Raw genomic sequence first — 23,470 nt, 5'->3', positions numbered from 1 at the left:
AACCATGCTAACAACATGCTAATTTATGCTAGAAACATGCTAGTAACATGCTAATTTGTACTAAAACCATGGTAATTTATGTTAGCAACTGCCTAGCAACCACTCAGGACCCCTTAGCAGCCACCTAGAAACACCATATCAACCACCTAGCAACACCTTAGTAACCCCCTAGAACACTCTAGCAATCACCTAGCAACCACTCAGAACACCATAGCAACAGCCTAGCAACACCCTAGCAACCACCTAGAACACCATAGCAACTGCCTAGCAACACCTTAGTAATCACTTAGAACACCCTAGCATCATCTTAGCAGCTGCCCAGCAACCACTCAGACCACCTTAACAACCACCTAGCAATGCCTTAGCAACCACTCAGAACACCATAGCAACTGCCTAGCAACACCTTAGCAACCACCTAGAACACCTAAGCAATGCCTTAGCAACCGCTCAGAACAACCTGGCAACCGCCTAGTAATGCCTTAGCAACCACTCAGTCGTTGACCAAGCAACCACTCAGAATACCATAGCAACCACCTAGCAACACCTTAACAACTACCTGAAACACCCTAGCAACACTTTAGCAACCACAAAGCAACCACTCAGAACATCTTACCAACTGCCTAGCAACACCTTAACAAACAGTCAATACATCCAAGCAACGCCTTAGCAACCACCAAGTAACACCTTAGCAACTACTCAGAACACCCTAGCAACCACCTAGCAAGAAACATGCTGGTCCATGCTGGAAACCTGCTAACCTATATGTACTTATCTATCTATGCCAATTGCGTAAAACTTCTTATAAGCTACTTTAAACTTTCAGACTGGGCTTTCTCAAGACAGCAACGTTCGTCTACAAACTTTACTTTTGTAGTTTCACTACTTCAATATTTTGAAATATGATTTAAAGGACTTGTTATACATTTCAAAATATTTTAACGTGCATTATTTTTCCTGAAAACTGAATTTTGAGCACCATTTTTACAGTCTTCGTTGCCATGTCTCTTTAAAAACATTTGAATATGCCGATTTGATACTCAAGAGATATTACTTGTTATTAATGTTAAAAATAGTTTAACTTAATGTCGAACCTAATGCTGCTTAATGTTAGCAGCATGTTAAACATGGAGAATTTTTAGCAACATATTAGTTTGTGCTAGCCAGATTTTTAACATAACATATTTGTGATAGAAAGTTGTTAAACATTGTAACCATTAGAAACATGTTAAATTTGTGCTAACAAGATGTTAATGCATGTGCTTGCAAGATGTTAAACATGTAACATGCTAATTTATTTTATCAGTGTTTTAGCATTCTAGAATAACTCGAATAATAGAATGATTTATGTTAGCATTGTGTAAAACATGCCAAATTTGCTAGTAACATGCTAAAACGTTTTCAGAGTTTACAGTGTTTCTGCCAGCTGCTTCTTTTTGATAGCAGAACTGGCTGATGATTCGGCGTAGTGTGAATTGCCATTTTACTTTCATTTGTTTTTAGGGAAGGAAACGTCTAGTTTGTTCCTCAAATGTTTCTAACTTCCCGTTGTATGAACAGCTTGCTAGCTGAGTCATGTTTCAGTGTCTGATTATCATGGTGGGCACTGATCTCAAGGGCAACAAGAGAGCAACAGCATGCTGAGAACTTTTTATATATATTTTTTTAATTTTTAAAAAGTATCTTGTAGTTTATAATAATGACATTTTTCACTCTGCGACAGATTTGGGAAAGGACCCACTGGTTCGCGGCAGGCAGGTTGTGGAGATCAGACACACTCTGATGGAGCCACGGGCTTTGACTGATCCTGTGCGAACATCTGGACACACCATGGAGCTCCGCCGCCGTGATGCTTATTGGAAACAGGCTAATGGTATTAACAGATTTTTTAACTGAATCTAGAATTTGTCATCTGAGATGTCTTTCTAAAATGTATCCTATACACTTTACAATAAGGATCCTTTAGTTAATGTTAGTTAAACTGTATTTACTCACATGAACAAATAACGAACTCCAAGTTAATTACACTATTTATTCATCTTTGTTGACATTTAGTTAATGAAAATAAAGTCAACCATTGCTAGTCCTTATTAACTCAGTGTATAACTTGCATCAACTAATGAAATATTTTTGTTGGTTTAATTTAATCTTTTAAAAATGTGTACAGTTATATATACAAATACATACCCAGGGGCGACGCGGTGGCGCAGTAGGTAGTGCTGTCGCCTTATAGCAAGAAGGTTGCTGGTTCAAGCCCCGGCTGAGTTAGTTGGCATTTCTGTGTAGAGTTTGCTTGTTCTCACCGTGTTCATGTGGATTTCCTCCGGGCGCTCCGGTTTTCCCCACAAGTCCAAAGACATGCGGTACAGGTGAATTGGGTAGGCTAAATTGTCCATAGTGTATGTGTCTGAATAAGAGTGTATGCGTGTTTCCCAGTGATAGGTTGCAGCTGGAAGGGCTATGTAAAACATGTGCTGGAAAGGTTGGCGGTTCATTCCGCTGTGGCGACCCCTCATTAATAAAGCCGACTAAGCCGAGAATAAAAAGAATGAATTATTACCCAGGGTTTATTCATATTTTTACCACTAAAATTCCATGACTTTTCCATGATTTTTCAAAGACTTTCAAGTCCATTTTCATGACCTAATGTTTTATGCAATGTCTACATATTTTTGATAAAAGAAAAACAATGCATGTTCAAATTTAATACAGCATATCGTAAAACATGCAACAACCTATTTAGTTTTAATTTATATTCATGTTTTTGTAAAATTGATTTAGATAATGCTTACACCACACTAAAGCCTGGTTTATACTTCTGCGTCAAGTGACCGGCATAACCCACGGCGCATGCAACTCACGTAGCTGTGCATTTATACTTTTGCGCACTGTCTCTGTCGGTCTGCATTAACACTTCTGAAACGCTAGTTGGCAGTGAGGTGTAAATGTTCCTCTGTGTCGAGTTTCTTCGCTGCTGTTTTGCTCTTCCTGGATGTACAAGTGGCTCAAACTCACTCATTTTGAGGCAGGAACCGGCAGACGTGCAACAACTTTAACTATGAGGTAAACACAAAACAAAACTTTCCATCGGGAGCTCCTTCACAAGACTCCACACTTGTAAACAATCGCTCCATCAGGGTCGCGCCATTCACATGGCTCTCGGTCCCGCCCAGACTCATCAGCGCTACCATGCCGACCAACCACAGAGCTTGCGCTACGCGTCGTTGTGACGTGTAGTTACATTTTTTGAGAGGTGCATGTCAGCGACGCCGACGGCCACGGCGTAGGGCTATGCGTCAACGCCGTAGCATGCGCGTGAGTTTGACGCAGAAGTATGAATCAGCCTTAATAATGTGAGAGTATGTGATTGGCCAAGGACAGACAAGAAGTAAAGACAACTAATCTATATTCAAGTATACAGATAGCTGTTTTCCCTGACATTTCCAAAACTTTGTGGGCTTTTCTGTTTTTCCAAAACTTTTCCAGGCTTGGAAAATGCCATGTCAAAATTTCATGACTTTTCCAGGTTTTTCATGAACGTATAAACCCTCCGTTGTGCTTAAAAGTTTACATCTGTTTTGTAAAAATAACTTTGAATGTAACCTTAATTTTAGGACTCATAAAGTCTTATATTCACTGAAATAATGTATTTTAGGTCATAAATCAATTTAAACCGGTCTTAAATTTCCTATATCTATCTAAAGCTATCAAATCAGCACAACACCCAATCACCAAAAATCCATTTTAATAAAGCTTTTAACAAAACTCTATTTTTAAACACCATTTACCAATATGGTTTAATTATCCTCCTTACAATTACATTTGTTTCAATTTTCTCTGTATATGGAACATAGACCATATATGGTGAGGACACTGACCTGTACAGAGTGTTGTGCATACGTTAAGTTTATTTGATTTAATTTAATTTAGGTTCCTAGTGATGGGTTGCGGCTGGAAGGGTATCTGCTGTGTAATAACGTGCTGGAAAAGTTGGCGGTTTATTCCGCTGTGGCCACCTCGGATTAATAAAGGGACTAAGCTAAAAAAAATGAATGAATGAATGAATGAGTTAATTTGGGGTGACGTGGTGGCGCAGTAGGTAGTGCTGTTGCCTCACAGCAAGAAGGTCGCTGGTTTGAGCCTCAGCTGGGTCAGTTGGTGTTTCTGTGTGGAGTTTGCATGTTCTCCTCGCGTTCACGTGGGTTTCCTCCGATTTCCCCCAGAGTCCAAAGACTTGCGGTACAGGTGAAATAGTTTAGCTAAAATTGTCTGTAGTGTATGTGTGTGAATGAGTGTGTATGACTGTTTCCCAGTGATGGGCTGCAGCTGGAAGGGCATCCGCTACGTAAAACATGTGCTGGATAAAAGGATCAGTGTAATGACTTATTGTTGTATATACATAATAAAAAAACAAATAATTGAACAGCCATAAATAGTCTTAAAATAGCAGCACTACATCACCACACATAAATAGTTATGCTTGTTAAATATAGTCTCCCTCATATACTTGTCTTTGTTTCCTGTAAATGTATAATTACATAGCTGTGTGTTTTATTCATTTTTGTTTTTCTCAGTTCTTCCTGGTCGAAGGACTCTGCGCTTTCATCACAGTGGTGTCCAGGTGGAGCTCAATTTCTCTGCGCTGTTCTCCAATGTCCTGGTTGTGTTTGGTACGGTGAGGAACACGAGCGCCATGGCCCAGGACTGCACTCTCATTCTTGAAAGCGAACCAGTAAGTCACAGCTTTTTCATGTCCTCTTTTGCTGACATAAACACATACACACGTATACACCAGGGGGGATATGAGAGTCGGGATAGTAGGGCCCAGAAGAGGGAAGACGGCTGAGTTCATAGTGGTTCGTATTTGAATGAGCCTCTCGAAGGGACATGTACAGGGTTGGGTATCGTTTGTTTTATTTACCATATTAGATACTTTTGAAATGCGATCAAGTTAAAACCGATAATTCAAAGAAAAGAGTTACAAAACATGTTGGATGACATTAAAGAATGGCTTTTTATTCTAAATAAATAAATTGTGCTGGGCAAACATACAGTTGAAAACAGAATTATTAGCCCCCCTTAGATTTTTTTTTTTCTATTTTAAATATTTCCCAAATGATGTTTAACAGAGCAAGGACATTTTCACAGTATGTCTAATATTTTTTTTTTCATCTGGAGAAAGTTTCATTTGTTTTATTTTGGCTAGAATAAAAGCAGTTTTTAATTTTTTAAACACCACTTTAAGGTCAAAATTATTAGCCCCTTTAAGTTATATTTTTTCCGATACAGAACAAACCATTGCTTGCCTAATTACCCTAACCCGCCTAGTCAACCTAATTGACCTAGTTAAGCCTTTAAATGTCACTTTAAGCTGCATAGAAAAATATCAAAATATTATGTGCTGTCATAATGGCAAAAATAAAAATCTGCTAAACAGACACTCGGGTAAAAAATAAACAGTGGGGCTCATAATTCTGACTTCAACTGTATATGTATGTATTATATTTGCATAGCTATTTAATTTGTATAAAACCAATTATATATAAGTTAAAATATCTATGCAAAAAAAGTTTTGTATTGTTTTGTTTTAATGTATGTGTGTGAATTATGTATACACACACAATATAGAATAAATACATAGTTGAAGTTATTAGCCCCCCTTTGATTTTTTTTTTTTTATTAAACATTTCCCAAATAATTATTATTTCTGATAATATTTTTTCTTCTGCAGAAAGTCTTATTTGTTTTATTTCGGCTAGATTATAAGCAGCTTTTAATTAAAAAAAAAAACATTTTAAGGTCAAAATGATTAGCCCCTTTAAGCAATTTTTTTCAGATAGTCTACAGAATAAATCACTGTTATACAATGATTTGCTTAATTCTTTTAAATATATTTAAAATATCTAGTAAAATATTATTTACTGTCATCATGGCAATGGTAAAATAAATCAGTTATTAGAAATGAGTTATTAAAACTATTATGTTTAGAAATGTGTTAAAAAAATCTTCCATCCTTCAAACAAAAATTAGGGACAAAAATAAACAAGTGAGCTAATATTTCATGGGGGCTAATAATTCTGACTTCAACTTTACTTGTCTTTATTTCCTCATTAAGTAAACGTATAATTACAATTATAAACGTATAATTCAATTTTGTTTTTCTCAGTTCTTCCAGGCTGGGAATTCAGGGGGCTAATAATTTTGAGCTCAACTTTTTATATTGTATGTCAAAACAAATTTTTATTTTGGATGCGATTAATCTTTGTCTAGCACCAAAATAAATGATTAACAAGTTTAAAGTAGATGTAAATATTAAACAGCAAGTCAATAAATAAACAATAAATCTTACCCTACTTAATACAGCTACAGCAATTTAATACTGTGCTAATACTTAAAGCTAATACTAAAAGCAAAGTCGCTATTCTTAGTATAGTACAAACCAGCTTCAAATTTCAGTTACGATTATTTTGCAAAAAAATGATCATATTGCCTTTTCCCTAAATACTCCTTCTGAATAATGGCATATGCTGAACTGTGATGAAATTAAAATGAAGTTCACTATACATTTCAATATATTAGTCACAGTCACGCTTTATATTAGTCACAGTATATCAAGCAATATCTTTTAGAGTTGTAAACCTGAACAAACTTGAACACTTATACATTTGTATAAACATATAAACATTTTAAAAATGCAACTAAATATTAATAAGTTGTTTCTCTGGTTATATTTTGCATCTTTGTTCCATGTTTTTATCACAGTTGATTAACATTGAGGATTTTTTATGTGTGTATACACACACACAAACAAACAAACAAACACATAATAGATAATTAGTGTATGACGAGTTAATAAAAATGCCAATATAAGGCTAGATTTCTTAAAATAATTTATTTTATTAATTTTTTTGCTAATTAACTTTTCATTTGTACTTATTCTTTTCTTAATTTAAAAATTCACAATGCACATTTGATACAATGCACTCATGTAGATACATGCATTTAGATTGTGTTTATTTTACCAAATACTTGCACGTAATTACTGTATGTCTAAAAATAATTTTTGAAGTGACATCTTTAATTACAATTTTATGTGTTAACCCATAAAAACATACACTGACTACACAATCAAGTATTCTATTCACGTAAACATGAAAATATTTACATTGCACCATAACCAACACCATTACATTTAGATTTTTTCTTTTACGTTAGCTAAAGACACAGAATATATAACGGGACGACATCTTATTCTTATTGCAGTTTACTGTAGTGTTCAAGAGTTTAGCCTAAGTAGGTTGACTTTAAAACAAAATTGTGAGTCTGCTGACCTCTAGCGGTAAGAAAGTGTAACATTGTGTACAGTAACGTTTACTTAAATTATTGTAAAAATATTCAGTTATATAAATTATTTTTCAAATTATTGTTCTGAAGAGTTTAAATAAATACTCACTTAGGAATTTAATTACAGACTTCCAAACCTCAGCATATAGACAACAAATGTCCAACATGGCCTTTTAGCTTTATTTAAAAAATTGACTGAAGCATTTTTACAACAAATATAAAATTATTTAGTTAATAAATGTGTCAAAACATGAAGCTTTTCAATAATATTCAATTGGTATTTTAAAATATTTCATAGATGCATTCCATATATTGTCATTAAGTAATTTCTGATTATTTAGTTTTTTGAGCATGTGCAGTTTTGTTGATTTAATGTGACCTTCTTCGATTGAAAAAAAATTCAGCAAAATATATTTGTATTAAAGAAAGATAAAATAACTCTGCTTCTGTGAATTAATTTATACAGAACTGTTGAATTGATTGACAGTCAAATATACATTATAAGTATATTTGCAATTAAAATACATAAAATTAACAGTAGACAGAGATGGGGCTGGCCTAATAAACCATATTATATGGAATTGTGGTTTAATTTATGTCAATAACAATGATAAACTGGACTTTTTACTCTATATTGATCTAAGAGCCAATCACACAATAGAAATGTGCAACAATGGGAATCTAAAAGTGTGTTGATATTAGAGATGTACTGAATTTTCAGCCTCCGAAGATGTATTGGCTGAAAATATGTTATGACATTTAATGGACACTCTAATTTTTGTGGCTTCAGTCATTGTTGGGTACTCTTTTAAATCTGGAATCTTTAACAACTTATATTGAAATATATATCACTATTGTTCAATATGGAAAATAATTGTCTAGATTGTGTTTTTTGCCATATTGCCCAGCTGAAGACAGTTGCTTTACGTTTTCAGTAGATTAAAGTACTTTGTTTACAGTAACTAGTTACTTTGAAATTAGTTACTTTGTAATTACATGAATACTGGCTGTACAGCACCAGTTTGATTGATTACAGTTTAAACAGTGACATGTTTTTTTTGTTTTTAGAATCTGCAGGACATTTTCTCAGCTTCGGGCAGATCAGAGGAAATGGACTCCTTGTTTGTGAGCGGTGGTCAAACTCCTGACTGCACACTCAGATTATGTTGCCTTCAAAGACTCCAGGTACATTCAAGCTGCTTTTTCTATTTATAATGATAAAAGATCTGGTATATATCTTAAATATCTCTATGAACTTGAACATATGATTTATATGAATATCATAAACAGATAAAATAACAATAAGTGATGTGGAACTTTCAATATTTGAATAATTATTGATTATTTTTTACATAAATCACACACACATAAATATGTACAGATAGATCTACATACATTATTTTAATACTGATATATACACTTTCAGTCAAAAGTTTGTGGTCAGTTTTTTTAGGGCTTTTATTATTATTATTTTTTTAAGAAAATTATTCTTTTTATCAAGGTGGCAGTTTTTAAACATACTTTTAAAAAAATATATTTATAAAAATTTTGAATAACTGCTCTCTAATTGTATGTAGTTTCAAATGGAGTTATTATTCATTATTGCTTTTATTAAAAATACCATAATAATAATACTAATAATAACAATAGTAAAAAAATATAATAGTAATAATAATAAAATTCTTCTTTTCAAAATCATAAAAACATACATTTGTCCTAATCAAAAATTTGTGAACTGCAGAGGGCTTGTAAGCGGATATTAAGCTATGAAAGACAAGATAGATTTCTGAAATATTAACTTGAATTTCTAGAATATGCACTCAGGATTCAAAAATATAATTCTAAAATATTAACTCTATTCTGAAACATATGCTCAAGATTGGAAAATCTAAACGCATAATTCTAAAGTCTAAACTGGCAATTCTAAAATGTAAATGGACAATTCTAAAATCTAAACTTTTATTCTAAAGTCTGAACTTCTAATTCTAAAATCTAAACCTATTTTAGTAAAATCTAAACTGATAATTCTAAAATCTAAAAGGACAGTTCTAAAATCTAAACTGATAATCCTAAATTTTAAACCGACGATTACAAAATGTAAACGGATAATTCTAAAATCTAAACTGATAACTCTAAAATCTAAACTTATAATTCTAAAATTTAAACGGACAATTCTAAAATCCAAACTGACAACTCTAAAATTCATTCATTCATTCATTTTACTTCAGCTTAGTCTCTATTTCAGAGGTCCCCACTAGGTATGCAACGATTATAGATTTTGGTTGTACGATTATAGTCTGAGAAATAATCACAGTTTAACGGTCATTACGATTATTATGCATTCATTAATTTTAAAACAGTTATAGTTTAGAAAATCACATGAAAACCCCTTATATTTTAAAGTGTTATTTTTTGCTGCTCAGTAACCACAAAATACAGCATAAAATAATATTAAATTAAATATAAATAATTCACTTCTCTCTTTGTGCTTAAAAATAAGCAAAAAAATTTGACATTTAAACATAAATATATTGTACACTGTTATTAAATGATAGAACAATGAATTAATAAATAGATAATAGTTTGTCTAATGCAGGGCTTAAAATTAACTTAAGGGAGCACCCACTAAAAATGAATGAGCATCACTGCAAATTGTAAATTACAGATTTATTGTATTTTAAAATAACAAAATCCACTATCTAATTGTGTTATCACTTATTGGTATTTGTGCAATAATTCCAAAATGAATATCTAATAATTGTAGAATAATAATGATGACGACAATAATACCAACAATAAATAGCATTATCATGCTGCCTTGAATGTGCTTGAATGTGAGTTACGTGCTATAAAAAGTCCCACTGTTACTTTAAAAAAAATCTATGGTTTGCATCTAACAAAAATGAAGCATTGCAGTAAGAAATATAAACTTTATACTCTTGTTGTTATACGCATGTCAATATAATAACCAGATACATCGGACAAAAGAAAGGAAGAAAAGTCTCACTTCTACTACTCTTTAAAGATTTTGGTTTCGGTTTGTGTCATTTTAAATGCTCAGTCTTGTTTTCAATTTTTTTCGTGGGAAAAATCAGGTGAGTCAGCCGACCCAATATATGCGGTGCAGAGCAGCAATTCTCGCGATGACCACCTGCAAAGTACTGTTCTTTGTCATGAGCCGAAGTTTCAGTATAAACTTAGTAAAGTCGAGCTTCTTTGGCAAAGATCTAAACAGTAAGATTTTACATTTAGCCTCTATTTGTGCTGAACACGCAGTGAATGCAACGCATCGAGATTCAGGCAATTAGACAGCTGATCCACTCTGAGTCTTTCTGCACTCTCTCCCAAAACACTTGACTGATTTCGGCTGGTGGATCAATATTTGTAACTTTAAATGAGGTTGCAAACCTGTGTACTTTTCATTGATTCTTCCTCAAACTTCAGCCGTTTGCAGTTTCTGCGGTCACAAAAGCCCCATCTAAACACCTGAAAAGTCTGAGCGCGACAGCGCGTTGGAAATAATAAACGTGCACGAGCTTGCCTTAGTTATTACCCACAGTCATAGTTAATCCGGTGTGCGTGGTTAATAGTCTCGGTGTACAAACTAGCACACAGTTTGCATAACTTTGTTTAGTAGCTGCAATTTTGTTCTGTGCTGAAACGCGATGTTGAGAAGCCTTTACGATTAATTAACCGTGACGAACTAAAGCGTGGTTAATAATGAAACTGGTTAATCGCTGCATTCCTAGTCCCCACAGTGGAGTTAATCACCCAATTCTAAAATCTAAACTGATAATCCTAAATGTAAACTAACGATTCTAAAAACTTACAATTCTAAAAACTAAACTGATCATTATAAAATATAAACTCTAATATCTGAACTGATAATTATAAAGTCTAAAGTAACAATTTTAAAATCTGAACTGATAATTCTGACAATTCTAAATTCTAAACTTAAAAAATTTATAACAAAATTGGAGAATTTTGAAATCTAAAACGTGAATTCTTCAATCTAAACAGAATTCCAAAATGTAAATAGAGAATTCTGAAATCTAAACTGATCATTCTGAATTTTAAACGAATAATTCTAAAATCTAAACAGCATTTTAAAATCTAAGTAAGAAATGTTAAAATTGAAACAGAGATTTCTAAATACTAAACAGAATTTAAAAATTTACCTGAGAATTCTAAAATATAAACCGAATTCCAAAACAGAGAATTCAAAATATCTCAATATTACAAAATCTAAATTAGAATTCTAAAAGCTTAACTGAGAATTCTTTCTTTTTCCAGATGTCTCTGCTTGTCTTAGTATTACCTATTACATACTAAAATACATTAACTTAATGTTATTGTAGCTCTTTGCAATTTGAAAGAACCGCTAACATTTAATAATCCATTATATCTGAAACTCAAAAAACAGTAAAAAAAAAATTAAAAAAAAGCACTGTTTTTCTGAACATCTCTGCAATGTTTCAGGGATCTGTGGTGATCAGGGCTAAACTGCACTATACTCATGCACAAACTAAAGAGCGTCTGACAGAGAGCAGAGAGGTGGACATAGACAGACCTCTCATCTCCTCCTGCAAACTCAACCAGATGAAGACTGTGGACAGAAGACAAGATGCTCGAGGCCACACTCTGGACCACATGTCTAACATTAGATGGTCTCAGCATCATCGTCCTCATCATCATCAGCAGCAGAACCATTCTCGAATAGGACGACCCTACACCCGAAAAGCTGAAAACCTACTGCAGAGCTCAGCCAAATCATCCTCCATGAGCAGCAATGAGCCCGAGGAGAACGACGAAAATGATGAGAATGAATTTACAATGTGACTCTCCTTTACTTTTCCAGCACAGTAAGACATTGTTATTGAGGGCATAAGGGATGTTCTTACATTAATTGTTTACTTTTGCATACTTATTAGCATTGTGGTGCGTGTGTGTGTGCGTGCGTTTGTGCGTTTGTGCGTTTGTGCGTGTGTGCGTGTGTGCGTGTGTGCGTGTGTGCGTGTGTGCGTGTGTGCGTGTGTGCGTGTGTGCGTGTGTGTGTGTGCGTGTGTGTGCGTGTGTGTGCGTGTGTGTGCGTGTGTGCGTGTGTCTGCGTGTGTGTGTGTGTGTGCGTGCGTGCGTGTGTGTGTGTGTGTGTGTGTGTGTGTGTGTGTGTGTGTGTGTGTGTGTGTGTGTGTGTATGTGAAATGTGAAATGAATGTGTGTGTGTGTGTGTGTGTGTGTGTGTATGTGAAATGTGAAATGAAAGGAAGAAGTTCTCATATATTTATACCAGATGTTTATCAATCAAATCAAGTGTAATGTTTTGATCTTTCCTGTAAAGTGTTACTTAAAGATATTATTTGTGTGATTGAATTTCAGATACGAATGACGTGTATTTGGGATGGATTGTGTAAAAGATGTAAGGATAGGAAATTGATTACATATTAAGTATTGATTTAATAATTAAATATAGGGCACCATTATATTTTGATGATGTTTTATGAAAAATATGATGATTGAAAATAATAATTTTTATAAAATAATTTATTGTCTGTTTGAATACTTTGTCTGTCTGTCTCTCTGTCTATCTGTCTGTCTGTCTGTCTGTCTGTCTGTCTGTCTGTCTGTCTGTCTGTCTGTCTATCTATCTATCTATCCGTCCATCTGTCCGTCCGTCCATCTATCTGTCCATCTCTATGTCCATCCGTCTATCTCTCTCTATTTCCATCCGTCCATCCATCCTTCCGTCCATCTCTTTATCCATCCGTCCATCTCTCTCTATATCCATCCATCCATCCATCCATCCATCCATCCATCCATCCATCCATCCATCCATCCATCCATCCATCCATCCATCCATCCATCCATCCATCCATCCATCCATCTATATATATCCATCCATCTCTATATCCAGCCATCCATCCATCCATCTCTCTCTATATCCATCTGTCTGTCCATCCATCCATCCGTCCATCTCTATATCTATCCGCCCATCCATTCATCTGTCCATCTCTATATCCATCCATCTTTATATCCATCCATCCATCCATCCATCTCTATATCCATCCGTCCATCCAGCCGTCCATCCATCCATCCATCCATCCATCTCTGTGTGTTATATCAGGGGTTCCGTGATATATTTTCAGCTTGTGACCCCAAAATGACAAATCCAGTGACTCGCGGCCCCCATTATCCTTGTAGGTGGTTATAAACATACAAACATTGCACACAACGGTGCACAAACACCAGTAGGAACTATATAAACAAGCCAATTGACAACACAAAAAAGTGCAACAGTTTAACAGCCATATACTTTAGTCATTTGTCATTTGTTTAGTTTAATAGAAACCTCACTTATTGAGAATGGTGAGCTATGTTTACAGCACAAAGCTATTGTTGGTTTAATTTTGGAGACTTTGGAGGTCAATTTGGAATTTTGGTCACTTGGAGATTGTCCACTATGTTCAGAGGTGGCCTTAATTTTTAATGTACTTGAGTGCTGTAAAGATGCCAAAGTTTAACATTGTGCCGTAAAATCAATCTGCTGCAACCAACTACTGCTGTGTCATTAACATACACTGTAAAACTCAACAGTCAACTTTATTAAATGAAATGAGTGTTGTTACCTTAAAACTTACTGAAAGTTAATTCTACTCATTTGAAAAAAGTTTTCAACTCAGTGTTAAAGGCAATGAGTTAATGAAACACCTCATTACTTTAAATGGAGCAAGTTCACAGTACTTATATAGATTCATTGTTTTTTTATAACTCAAATGGTTTGTTGCAATCGGTTTCCCCAAACGATTTGAGTTGCCTTAACTTCTTGGGTTTTACAGTACTCAGTTGGTTTAAGTTCTCTTCATTTATCGGGTTTTACTGTGTTCAAATAGCTTCTTTTACTCAAATGGATCAAGTTCACAGTACTCATTAGGATTCGTTTTTGAACTTAAATGATATGTTGCTATCGATTTACACAAACTGTTTAAGTTACCTTAACTTTTTGGGTTTTACAGTGTAGCGCAATAATAAAATTGAAAGAATGATGGCTTTTTATTGCATGTTGTTTTTTATGTAACTATTAAATAAATGTTTTAATTTCTGTATGTATTGGATAAAATATGGTAATTCTAATACTTATATGATATTTTTGAAAATTACCAAGTGATATTATTATTATTTAGTTATTACTATATTATATAATTTATATTATATGAGAAATCTTGCACATTCTAATAATAAAATGTTACTGTAATTTAACTTAAAATGTAATGTTGTATAATAATAATAATAATTGTATACTAATAATATGTAAATGTTATGGAATATAGTAATGTATAATATGCAATCTAATAACATTTAACATATTTCTATTCCGCAAACAAATTGGAAATAGGAAGTTAATAAAGGCCTATTCAATAAATGCAATTTATCTTTAAGATTATTTTCATCTAGAAAAATCTTAAAGCACATTCTATAAAAATCATACAATTCAGTAATAGAACTCCTCTTTGATCACTGTCAGCTTCTCCATCAAATGATGTTACTTCCGAGTCATAGTTTTTAAAAGTGTATTGCACACGTTTTTTGTTAAATTTAATACAAATGTGACAGGGCTGACAAAAACATTAATTGGGACAGTTGTAAAATAGTATTTAGTTGTAGAATTTATTCATAATTTTGTGTTTTTAATCAGTTGATGTGAATGATAACAACTTAAACTTCTTATTTCTGATTTTTTCCCCCTTCTAAATAACAGTTTTTAGCATAACAAAACTATTACAGCTGTAGGTTCAGTTGAGCTCTGGACAAAGACAATCTAACAAGGTTTGTACATTTATGAAGTGTTTTCAATTAAGAACAAACATCTGAGAAGTAAATGAACGACATGTTTCTTTACAAAACACACCTCACAGAAGTTAATCATCAGTCCATTTTATACATTTTTGAGATGAAATACTTTTTTATTCACTGTATTTATGTTTTTATTTTAGGAACGATCATGTACGTTTCTGATAATGAATGTCCATTATCCAGTAATAAAAGCGTTTTCTTTTGATTGACTCAGTCATGGTTTTTGAGGCTCACAAAACAAAAACAGTCAAAAAAGGCAGCGATTCATCTTCGTAGCTTCACTACTACCTTTGTCCAGCATCTTATTGGACAACAATGACCTCCAAACACGCAGCAGCACCCCAATCTTTCATTGTCCATTTCAAGCGCGTCCTTATTTGGAGAACCACGCCATTGGCTAGAAGGCGCGTCAATCAGCCTTTATGGTCCCGCCTCCTTGCTCAAATATCAAGCGGTGAATGGTCAACAGTCGGGCTGGCTGCTACTGTCTGCTCGTAACCACAGCGACTTAATCTGGACCTGGATGCTCGCTGGAGGAACCTGTTCGCAAAAACAAAACCCCAAACACTCTCCCGAACAACTGCGGCGTTCATGTCAGCGGATAAAGATGCTGCGGGCTTCGGTTAGCGCGTTTCACCTGGGCGACCGGAGAGTTTGGTGGATGTGACATTGCTGGAGGTTTTTGTTCTGGTCCCGGACGCAGACCAGCGTTGATCGTGAGCGCAGAGATGATGTTGAGTCGCCTGATGAGTGGAAGCGTCAGAAACCTGGAGCGGGAATACATGTGCACGGTCAGACTGCTGGACGATACGGAGTATACCTGCACCATTCAGGTCAGTCTCAGCAGCGGCACCTGTGCTGCCGAAAAAAACGCGATCAGCAGACCTTTTGTTGCAGGCTGAGAAGCGTGCGCAGTGGGTTTTAACAGCAGGTGCCAGCAGCTTCCCCCCCTAAAACCAGCTCTCCTTAGAAAACAGCACATCTCGGGGAGCTGCGATAGAATGTTTTTTTGATGGAGTGGGCTTGTTTAGCTCTCATCTTGACTATTGTCGATGTGTTGCATTCTCGTAAAGCAGAACACAACACTCTGAAGTGCTGCTGCTGCTGCTGCTACTGTAGTGGAATCTAGAAGCTGGTTTGTTTATGGTTTGTGTGCTAGCAGTTTATATTTTGCGAGAGCATCCTCAAATATTTTTGCACTCATGGGTGGGCTGAATATGTTTTTAAAGCTTCCTGATGGATTTGGTCGGTGTAAAAGAGTAGTTCACCCAGTAATAAAACGGTTTTGTGAAACATAAGGTTAACATTAGGATAAAATGATTCTGTGAGAGCAAATGGTGACTGAGGCTGTCAGTCACTAACTTAATATTCTGCATCTCCGCCAAGCATGACCGATTTTTACTTTTCGAGTGGATTTTTTATGGCTATAACTTTACTTTTGTGTGGACTCAGGTCTGGACTATGTATTTGAGACAGTCCTAATGGACTTTTTTTTGGTGTGAAAAAGTAGTTCACCTAAAAATAAAAAAGTTGGTTATTTATTTACCTCATAATTATATATATTTTTTTTCTTGTATCGCACACATGGAGATGTTTTGGGAAAGGTATGCCCAAAAATGTACATTTGCTGTAAATCTACTAACCTTCAGACAAACCAAAGTGTGATTAACTTTTGTTAGTAGTTCATAAAATGCAAATGTTGATACTTTGATAGTAAATAAACAAATATACAGGCAAAACTAAATGAATACTCATCACAGTGACGATACTTTTATGATTTAAAAAGGGAAACAATTAGTCTTTACATGTATGAAACTATTAATTTAATGACAGCTTTTGTGTACTTAATAAAATACAAGTGAACAACAGATTTTTCATTTTTGAGTAAGTTATGTTCTTGTGCCTGTATTTTAAACTGGTTACCTAAGAAAAGAATGCCTCAGAAAATCTATTTACTCATTGCACGTTCGCCTTTACAGTTTATTATCATAGGAGCGGAATTGCTTCATTAGCAGGAATATATTGTATGGATTCTGGCATTATGTCAACACTACACATCCATTAATAATGTACGCTTTGGTCTCCAAAACTGCCCCTTGGGCACTTGTAAATCAAGCAGTTTAGCAGAGCAGCATGGATGGCTGGCTGCTAAGCACTGGCTGTACAGGAGTGTGTGAAATCCGACAGATTATAGGTCTGTTACTCAGTGATGAACGAGTGTTACATCATAAACACTGGGGATAGAGAAATTGCAACCAAACCTAACTATTTCAGTCTTCTTAATTGTAGCTAGTTGACTTTTCTTAGTGGACCAACATTATAAATTATTGTTTTCACTTTTTGTATTTTATCCTAATAAAAAAAAAAATCACCCTTGAGGTTTCATTTATGCTTAATATTTTTGAAGATCTCTAGTTTGTTTTGAATTTGTATAAATTATTTTTGTTAAAAATATGTTTTATTGCAATATATTCTTTCTACAATCTTTAATGGACGGGGCCTTTAACATCTTAACATCTGAAAGGAACATGTCCTAATAACTGTTCATCAGCTGTTCATAGATGATAATTTTGCATCTTTTACTAAACTTCAGGAAAAATTTGACCAACCCATTTTTCATTTATTTAGATACTTTTAGTTAAGGAACTTTAGCCATTAGCGGTTTTCTAATTTTTCCATTGGGCCAAATAAAAGCATACTTGATGATATACTTGACCTTCATACCTCTTTAAAAAGCGGTTATTTCTAAAATCTTTGCTATTATTAACACAAAACTGTCCCCCTCGACATGTACTGAGGGCTTTTTGAGAGGAGGATCTAAATTAACGATTGATGAAAATATCTGGGATCTTATTCTTGCATGAATACATTTATCATCAATAAACGCTAGGCATACTCTCATTCAATTCAAGGTTGTTTACAGAATACACTGGTCTAGAACTAAACTGTATACAATTTTCCCTGATCTTGACCCAACTTGCCTTTGCTGTTCAACTGAACCAGCCACTGTTGCATACTTTCTTATCTTGTTTGAAACTGTCAGATTTTTGGGGGAAAGTCTTTAGGTGTTTTTCTGCAGTTTTGTCATTGTCAATAGATCCAGACCGCTTCACAGCACTGTTTGGAATCCTGCCAGAATATGTTGAATTAAATTCATTACTGGCCGATAGTGTAGCCTTTGCAACTTTACTGGATAGACGACTTATTCTTATAAATTGGAAGTCAGTAGCTCCCCCTTTTTATCGGCAATGGGTTTATGATTTCTTATATGCTCTTTAAATAGAAATATTCGGTTTGCAATAAAACAAAAGAGCCAGAATAGTTTGAAATATTCTGGAGCCCTTTTCTATTTTTTTTAAGGAGACACCTACAGTATATCTTAACTGCATTTTTCCCTTTCTTTTCTTTTTATTTATTTATTTATTTATTTATTTATTTATTTATTTATTTATTTATTCTTTTTTTTTGCTTTTTAATATTCTTATTTTTATGTTAATTTATGTTTGTACATCTTTGTGTATAAATATGGTATTTTACCTTTTATTTACTTATTTAGTGTATAATTATGTTTTCATGATAATTTCTTGTTTGGCAAATTGTATCAGTGCGTATATCTATGTATCGATATTATGTATATTTTATTGTCTGACCTATGATGAACCTAATTAAAAAATATATAAATTTTGTTGCAATATTATGATTCATAAAATAGTTAAATAAGCAACTATCATCTTTATTAATATTAATATTAATCATGATACATAAATTATTGTAATTAGTTCCCTGCAACCTTAAATGTTTGTCTTAAATTGAAAACCTTAAAATTGTCGTTTTGAGCAGAGCTTAGAAAAAGAATAATATTATTGATAAAAAGATTTGATAGGAGATAATTAAATGAGACGTGTATAATATTCTTTTAATAGGAGACTTAAGACTCACAATTGGCTTTTTTTTCCCTCGTCTGAGGCTGTTTGTGTTTCTTTGAGGATTTCTTTTGTTTCATGTGTAGCTTGAAATGAAGCGGGAGCTCGCTGATCGCTTTCCATTACAGTCAGTCTGAGAGCATCCTATTCCTCAGCGCTCTGAAGTCTGAGAGGACTGTGGCTCCTGGATGACACACATTCCCTCGGGGCTTTCATACGCTTTCCACACATCAAGACAATCATTGCGTGTTAGAAAGGAATAAAAGAAGGAAAAGGGAGGAATTTTGAAATGTCGTTTATGAGAAGCTATGTGTTATTGTCAAAGATCCACATTTTGTTGACCTGTTGATGTTTAAAGACCTGTTGGAATTAGGCACTGTGCAATTTAACGATATATATCCCATGAACAAAATAAAAAGTCTATCGTTTCGTATTATCATTTCAGTCATAAAATACATTGTTTATGGTCATACAGTTTCATAAATTGTATCAGTGCAATATTAGACTATATTATGGGGATAAAGACAGAAACATAACTGCATTGTGAAATAGTTGCAATCTTGAAAGTACAATGTTTACTTTTTGCTTTTTAGTAAGCAATATATTGAAATCACTGAAAAGTGACAATGTTATTATAGCGTAACATATTTAACATTCTTTCTCATTTAAAATATGCTCTCAAAATACATAATGTATTAACGCACACTAAGAATGGTAATGTATATCACAATAAAATATTGCATAAGTTGCATTAACTAAATCATGTCATATAACACATAACATCCCAAATGTGCATTACTGAGAAGAAAAGAGAAATTGATTTGTGCAATAAATAATTAAATTGGGGCGGCACGGTGGCTCAGTGGTTAGCACTGTTGCCTCACAGCAAGATGGTTGCCGGTTTGAGTCCCGGCTGGACCAGTTAGCATTTCTGTGTGGAGTTTGCATCTTCTCCCTGTTTTCGTGTGGGTTTCCACTGGATGCTCCAGTTTACCCCGCAGTCTAAAGACAAGCAATATAGGGGAATTTGGTAAACAAAATTGGCTGTAGTCCATGAGTGCATGTGTGAATGCAAGTGTACTGTAGGTGTTTCCTAGTACTGGTTTGCGGAAGGAAGGGTATCCACTGTGACTGTGTAAAACAATTGCCAGAGTATTTGGTTGTTCAATCCGCTGTGGTTGGAAAGTGAGTCAATATGGTAGACGCTGTCAAATATATTTTTACATTTAAGATTAACTCCCTATTATTACATTAATGTAGACCGTGTTAATGCACTAATGTTTTTTAAGTACTAACATCTATAAATTACGTCGAAATAAACACAACCAAAAGCAGGTGACTTTATGACAGTCATATGAGCCAGCGCTCATCACTAACAGCTTTTCCAGAAGCACTTTTTAAAATTACAAATTTTAACCTGAGAGAGAAAGTTTATAATTTGCATGTGTTTTTGAGGTCTGTAACAGCGAGAGCATTTAAAGGTAGTTTAAACTATTTGTGTGTAAGATACTATATTATTTGTTGCTTAAATATTAATTGTAATTATTTACACAATGAAGATTATACGGTGTTCTTTTAGATTTGATTATTCTATACCATGACCTACTTGCTGTGAGGCAACTGTGCTAACCACTGAGCCACCATGCCGTCATATTCCTTATCATTTTTTTGTTGTATGCAGATACCATATGAGTCCACAGAACTGCCTCTCACTGGATGTTTTCTCTTTTGCGGACCATTCTCTGTAAGCCTTAGAGGGGGTTGTGCGTGAATACCTCGTAGATCTACAGTTTCTGAAATTTTCAGACCAGCCCATCCGACAAGAACAACCATGCCACGTTCAAAGTCACTTAAATCACCTTTTTTCCCCATTCTGACGTTTGAACTGCAGCAGATCGTTTTGACCATGTCTACATGCCTAAATGCATTAAGTTGTTGCCATGTAATTTGCTGATTAGAAATATGTATTAATGAGCAATTTGACAGGTGTACCTAATAAAGTGGCCGATGAGTGTAATATTGCAATGTTATTTTGCAACAAAAACAAATAAACAAAAAAAAAAGTGGAGGATCGTGCAGGGAATTCTGGGGAAGTCAATTTACAGTTATTTACTGTATGTGTTAAGAAAACTTACTGTAAACCAGGTAAAATATTTTTAACGTAACATTTTTACAGTTTTTTTTTATCAACATTGAAACTAAAGAAACACAATTATGCCACATTTGCAATGTAAAAATGGGCCAGTAAAATTTCTTCCATGTATTTTTGAGAATGCTAATTGTATCCGGGCTGTGTGTGTCTGTAGCGAGCGGCAGGCAGGAGGTGAGCAGCAGGGCTGATATAGAGCTGGAGTGGCTCCAGTGTAGCCAGCAGCAGGTGTGCCGTGTGCAGCAGTGCTGTGTTGTTTGGCACGGTGACGTAATGGAGGAGAGACTGTGACAGAGCAGGCTGCCAGCTTCTCTCTCTCTCTCTCTTTGCGAACAGGGAAATAATCCACACTCACTAGTTTGGGCAGCTGAGGTTGAGAGTGCACAGTCATTGTTTAACGTCCTTTCTGCCTTCTGCTGGTCCTGCAACACTGGTCTCAGGCCTGTCAGTTTAGCCTCGGGGTTCCAGGACACCTAGTCCGGGGAAGGAACAAGTGAAAGGCGGAACTAGGTCACCCTTTTATTCTCTCCCTCACTCTCTCCCTCTTTACCCCAAATATCTTTTTCCCTCTATACTGAGATTCAGTCCCTCCAGGAAGTGCTTTCATCACAAGCAGATAGTTTCTTTTAAAGCTCCCCGGTGACTTCAGACCTGATGTGAATTAGCGTAGCTTGCGTGTTTCTTTTAACAGTCAACACAGCAGATGCACCGTTTGTTTGCGTATTGTATATAGCATCTCGGAATAAGATTTGTTAATTTTACATGTCGCTAATAGCAAAACTCAAGTCCATGTTTCTGTGCCGCAGTGAACGTGAAATTGAAGGTGTGATATGGAAATCTGAACGACACAATTAAATGTGTTAAGTGTAACACTGAATCTGGGAAATGCTGACTATGCAGAGTTTGAAATGGGTTTATTTATGTTCTCGAGCTGCATTTAAAGGGAAGGTTCACTTGAAAAGGAATGTAGGTTTTACTATTATTTTATACTATGGGAATAATTCCATATGGGGAATGCAAAATGCTGACCTGGGGTTTAAAAAAAAATAACAAAAAAGACTCTATTAGGGCTGGGCGATTTGGCCCAAAATCAAAATCTTGATTAATTGGACATTTCACTTACCTACGGTTAATATACTATTTATTTATTTATTGCTGACAATTATTGTACAGTAAACATGCATTTTTCTTTGGTATAAGCTGCTCTTGTTGCTCAGTTGTCTCAGTGTTTAAATTGTCCATGCTCGACATGTTTACAGACTAACGGAATGCTGTCATGTGACTTCACATACGATAGAGAAAGTGATCGAAAAAATTGTTCTGGAAAAATTAAATGGATTATAGGATCTAACTGTTGATTTCGATTAATTTTCGACTACTCATTCAGCTCAAAAACAACTGTTTTCCATTGGCAATTGCATTTTGGAATCTTGATCTCTGCTTTGTCCACTTTTGAAGTTGAAAATTCAACTTTATAGTTTAACAAAGTGACTTTTATAGACATTTAAATAGTTTAAAATAATATAATGTATAAGACATAATACAGATAGAAATAAGTTTATTAAATAAAAGAAAATGTACTGGCAGTTTATTACAAGTTTTTTGTCCAAAAATATACAACACCAACCCAGACAATATATCACTTTACACTGTTAAAAATGTTATAAGTCACTTTTTCGAACTTTTGAAGTCTAGGGGACAACAACATGGGCATAATAAAAAAAAAAAGTTGTGGATGGTGGATTTCCAAAGGGAAACAAACAAATAAAAAACTTGTGCTTAAGTTCCCCTTCGTTCAACAACCAAATGTGTACACGACACTGTAAATCCCACTGTTGTCTTTACTAAAGATATTAAGTTAATATAATTTGACATTATTAAAAATACTAAGATTAGGCATAAAAGGTTTAAAAAGGTGTATTTAACTCACTCATTAGGCAGCAAAAAAGTTCTCTGAAGTTTACATTTAAATTTTTTTCAATGATTTACCATGCCTCTGTTTACAATGTTTGGTTGCGCTTGAAATTCTGCCTTGACAACTGTGCTGATTGGTCGATATATGTTACATGACACAAGGTGGTAATTTTGCCTGTATTGCTGAATTTTGCTGAAGCGCAGCTGGACAGAGGCACTACCTGAACCCATCTGACGAAATAGAAAAGTTAAATTAGTAAGTAGATATTTAAATGCGTATATACATTTTTCTTAA

General features: G+C 34.6%; 2 protein-coding genes across 4 annotated transcripts in view; both read left to right on the top strand.

Annotated features, from left to right (window-relative positions):
• The window catches only part of malt3 (MALT paracaspase 3), a 36,557-nt gene extending 23,676 nt beyond the window's left edge, over positions 1 to 12,881 (top strand). Inside the window, exons 12-15 of the mRNA XM_694813.11 lie at positions 1,721 to 1,870; positions 4,572 to 4,729; positions 8,410 to 8,526; positions 11,821 to 12,881. Coding sequence (XP_699905.7) covers positions 1,721 to 1,870; positions 4,572 to 4,729; positions 8,410 to 8,526; positions 11,821 to 12,180 — 785 coding nt within the window. The 3' untranslated portion in view covers positions 12,181 to 12,881. The remainder of the gene's footprint in view (positions 1 to 1,720; positions 1,871 to 4,571; positions 4,730 to 8,409; positions 8,527 to 11,820) is intronic.
• A 2,757-nt stretch (positions 12,882 to 15,638) lies between these two features.
• frmd5a (FERM domain containing 5a) overlaps positions 15,639 to 23,470 on the top strand; it is a 221,444-nt gene continuing 213,612 nt past the window's right edge. For all 3 annotated transcript variants that reach the window (XM_021467813.3, XM_073930341.1, XM_694434.11), the window contains exon 1: positions 15,639 to 16,022. In XM_021467813.3, the coding sequence (XP_021323488.1) occupies positions 15,918 to 16,022 (105 nt within the window). In that variant the 5' untranslated portion in view covers positions 15,639 to 15,917. The remainder of the gene's footprint in view (positions 16,023 to 23,470) is intronic.

The sequence above is a fragment of the Danio rerio genome, chromosome 18, assembly GCF_049306965.1.
Source record: "Danio rerio strain Tuebingen ecotype United States chromosome 18, GRCz12tu, whole genome shotgun sequence".
NCBI lineage: Eukaryota > Metazoa > Chordata > Actinopteri > Cypriniformes > Danionidae > Danio > Danio rerio.
This window is presented reverse-complemented; position numbering and strand designations above follow the sequence as displayed.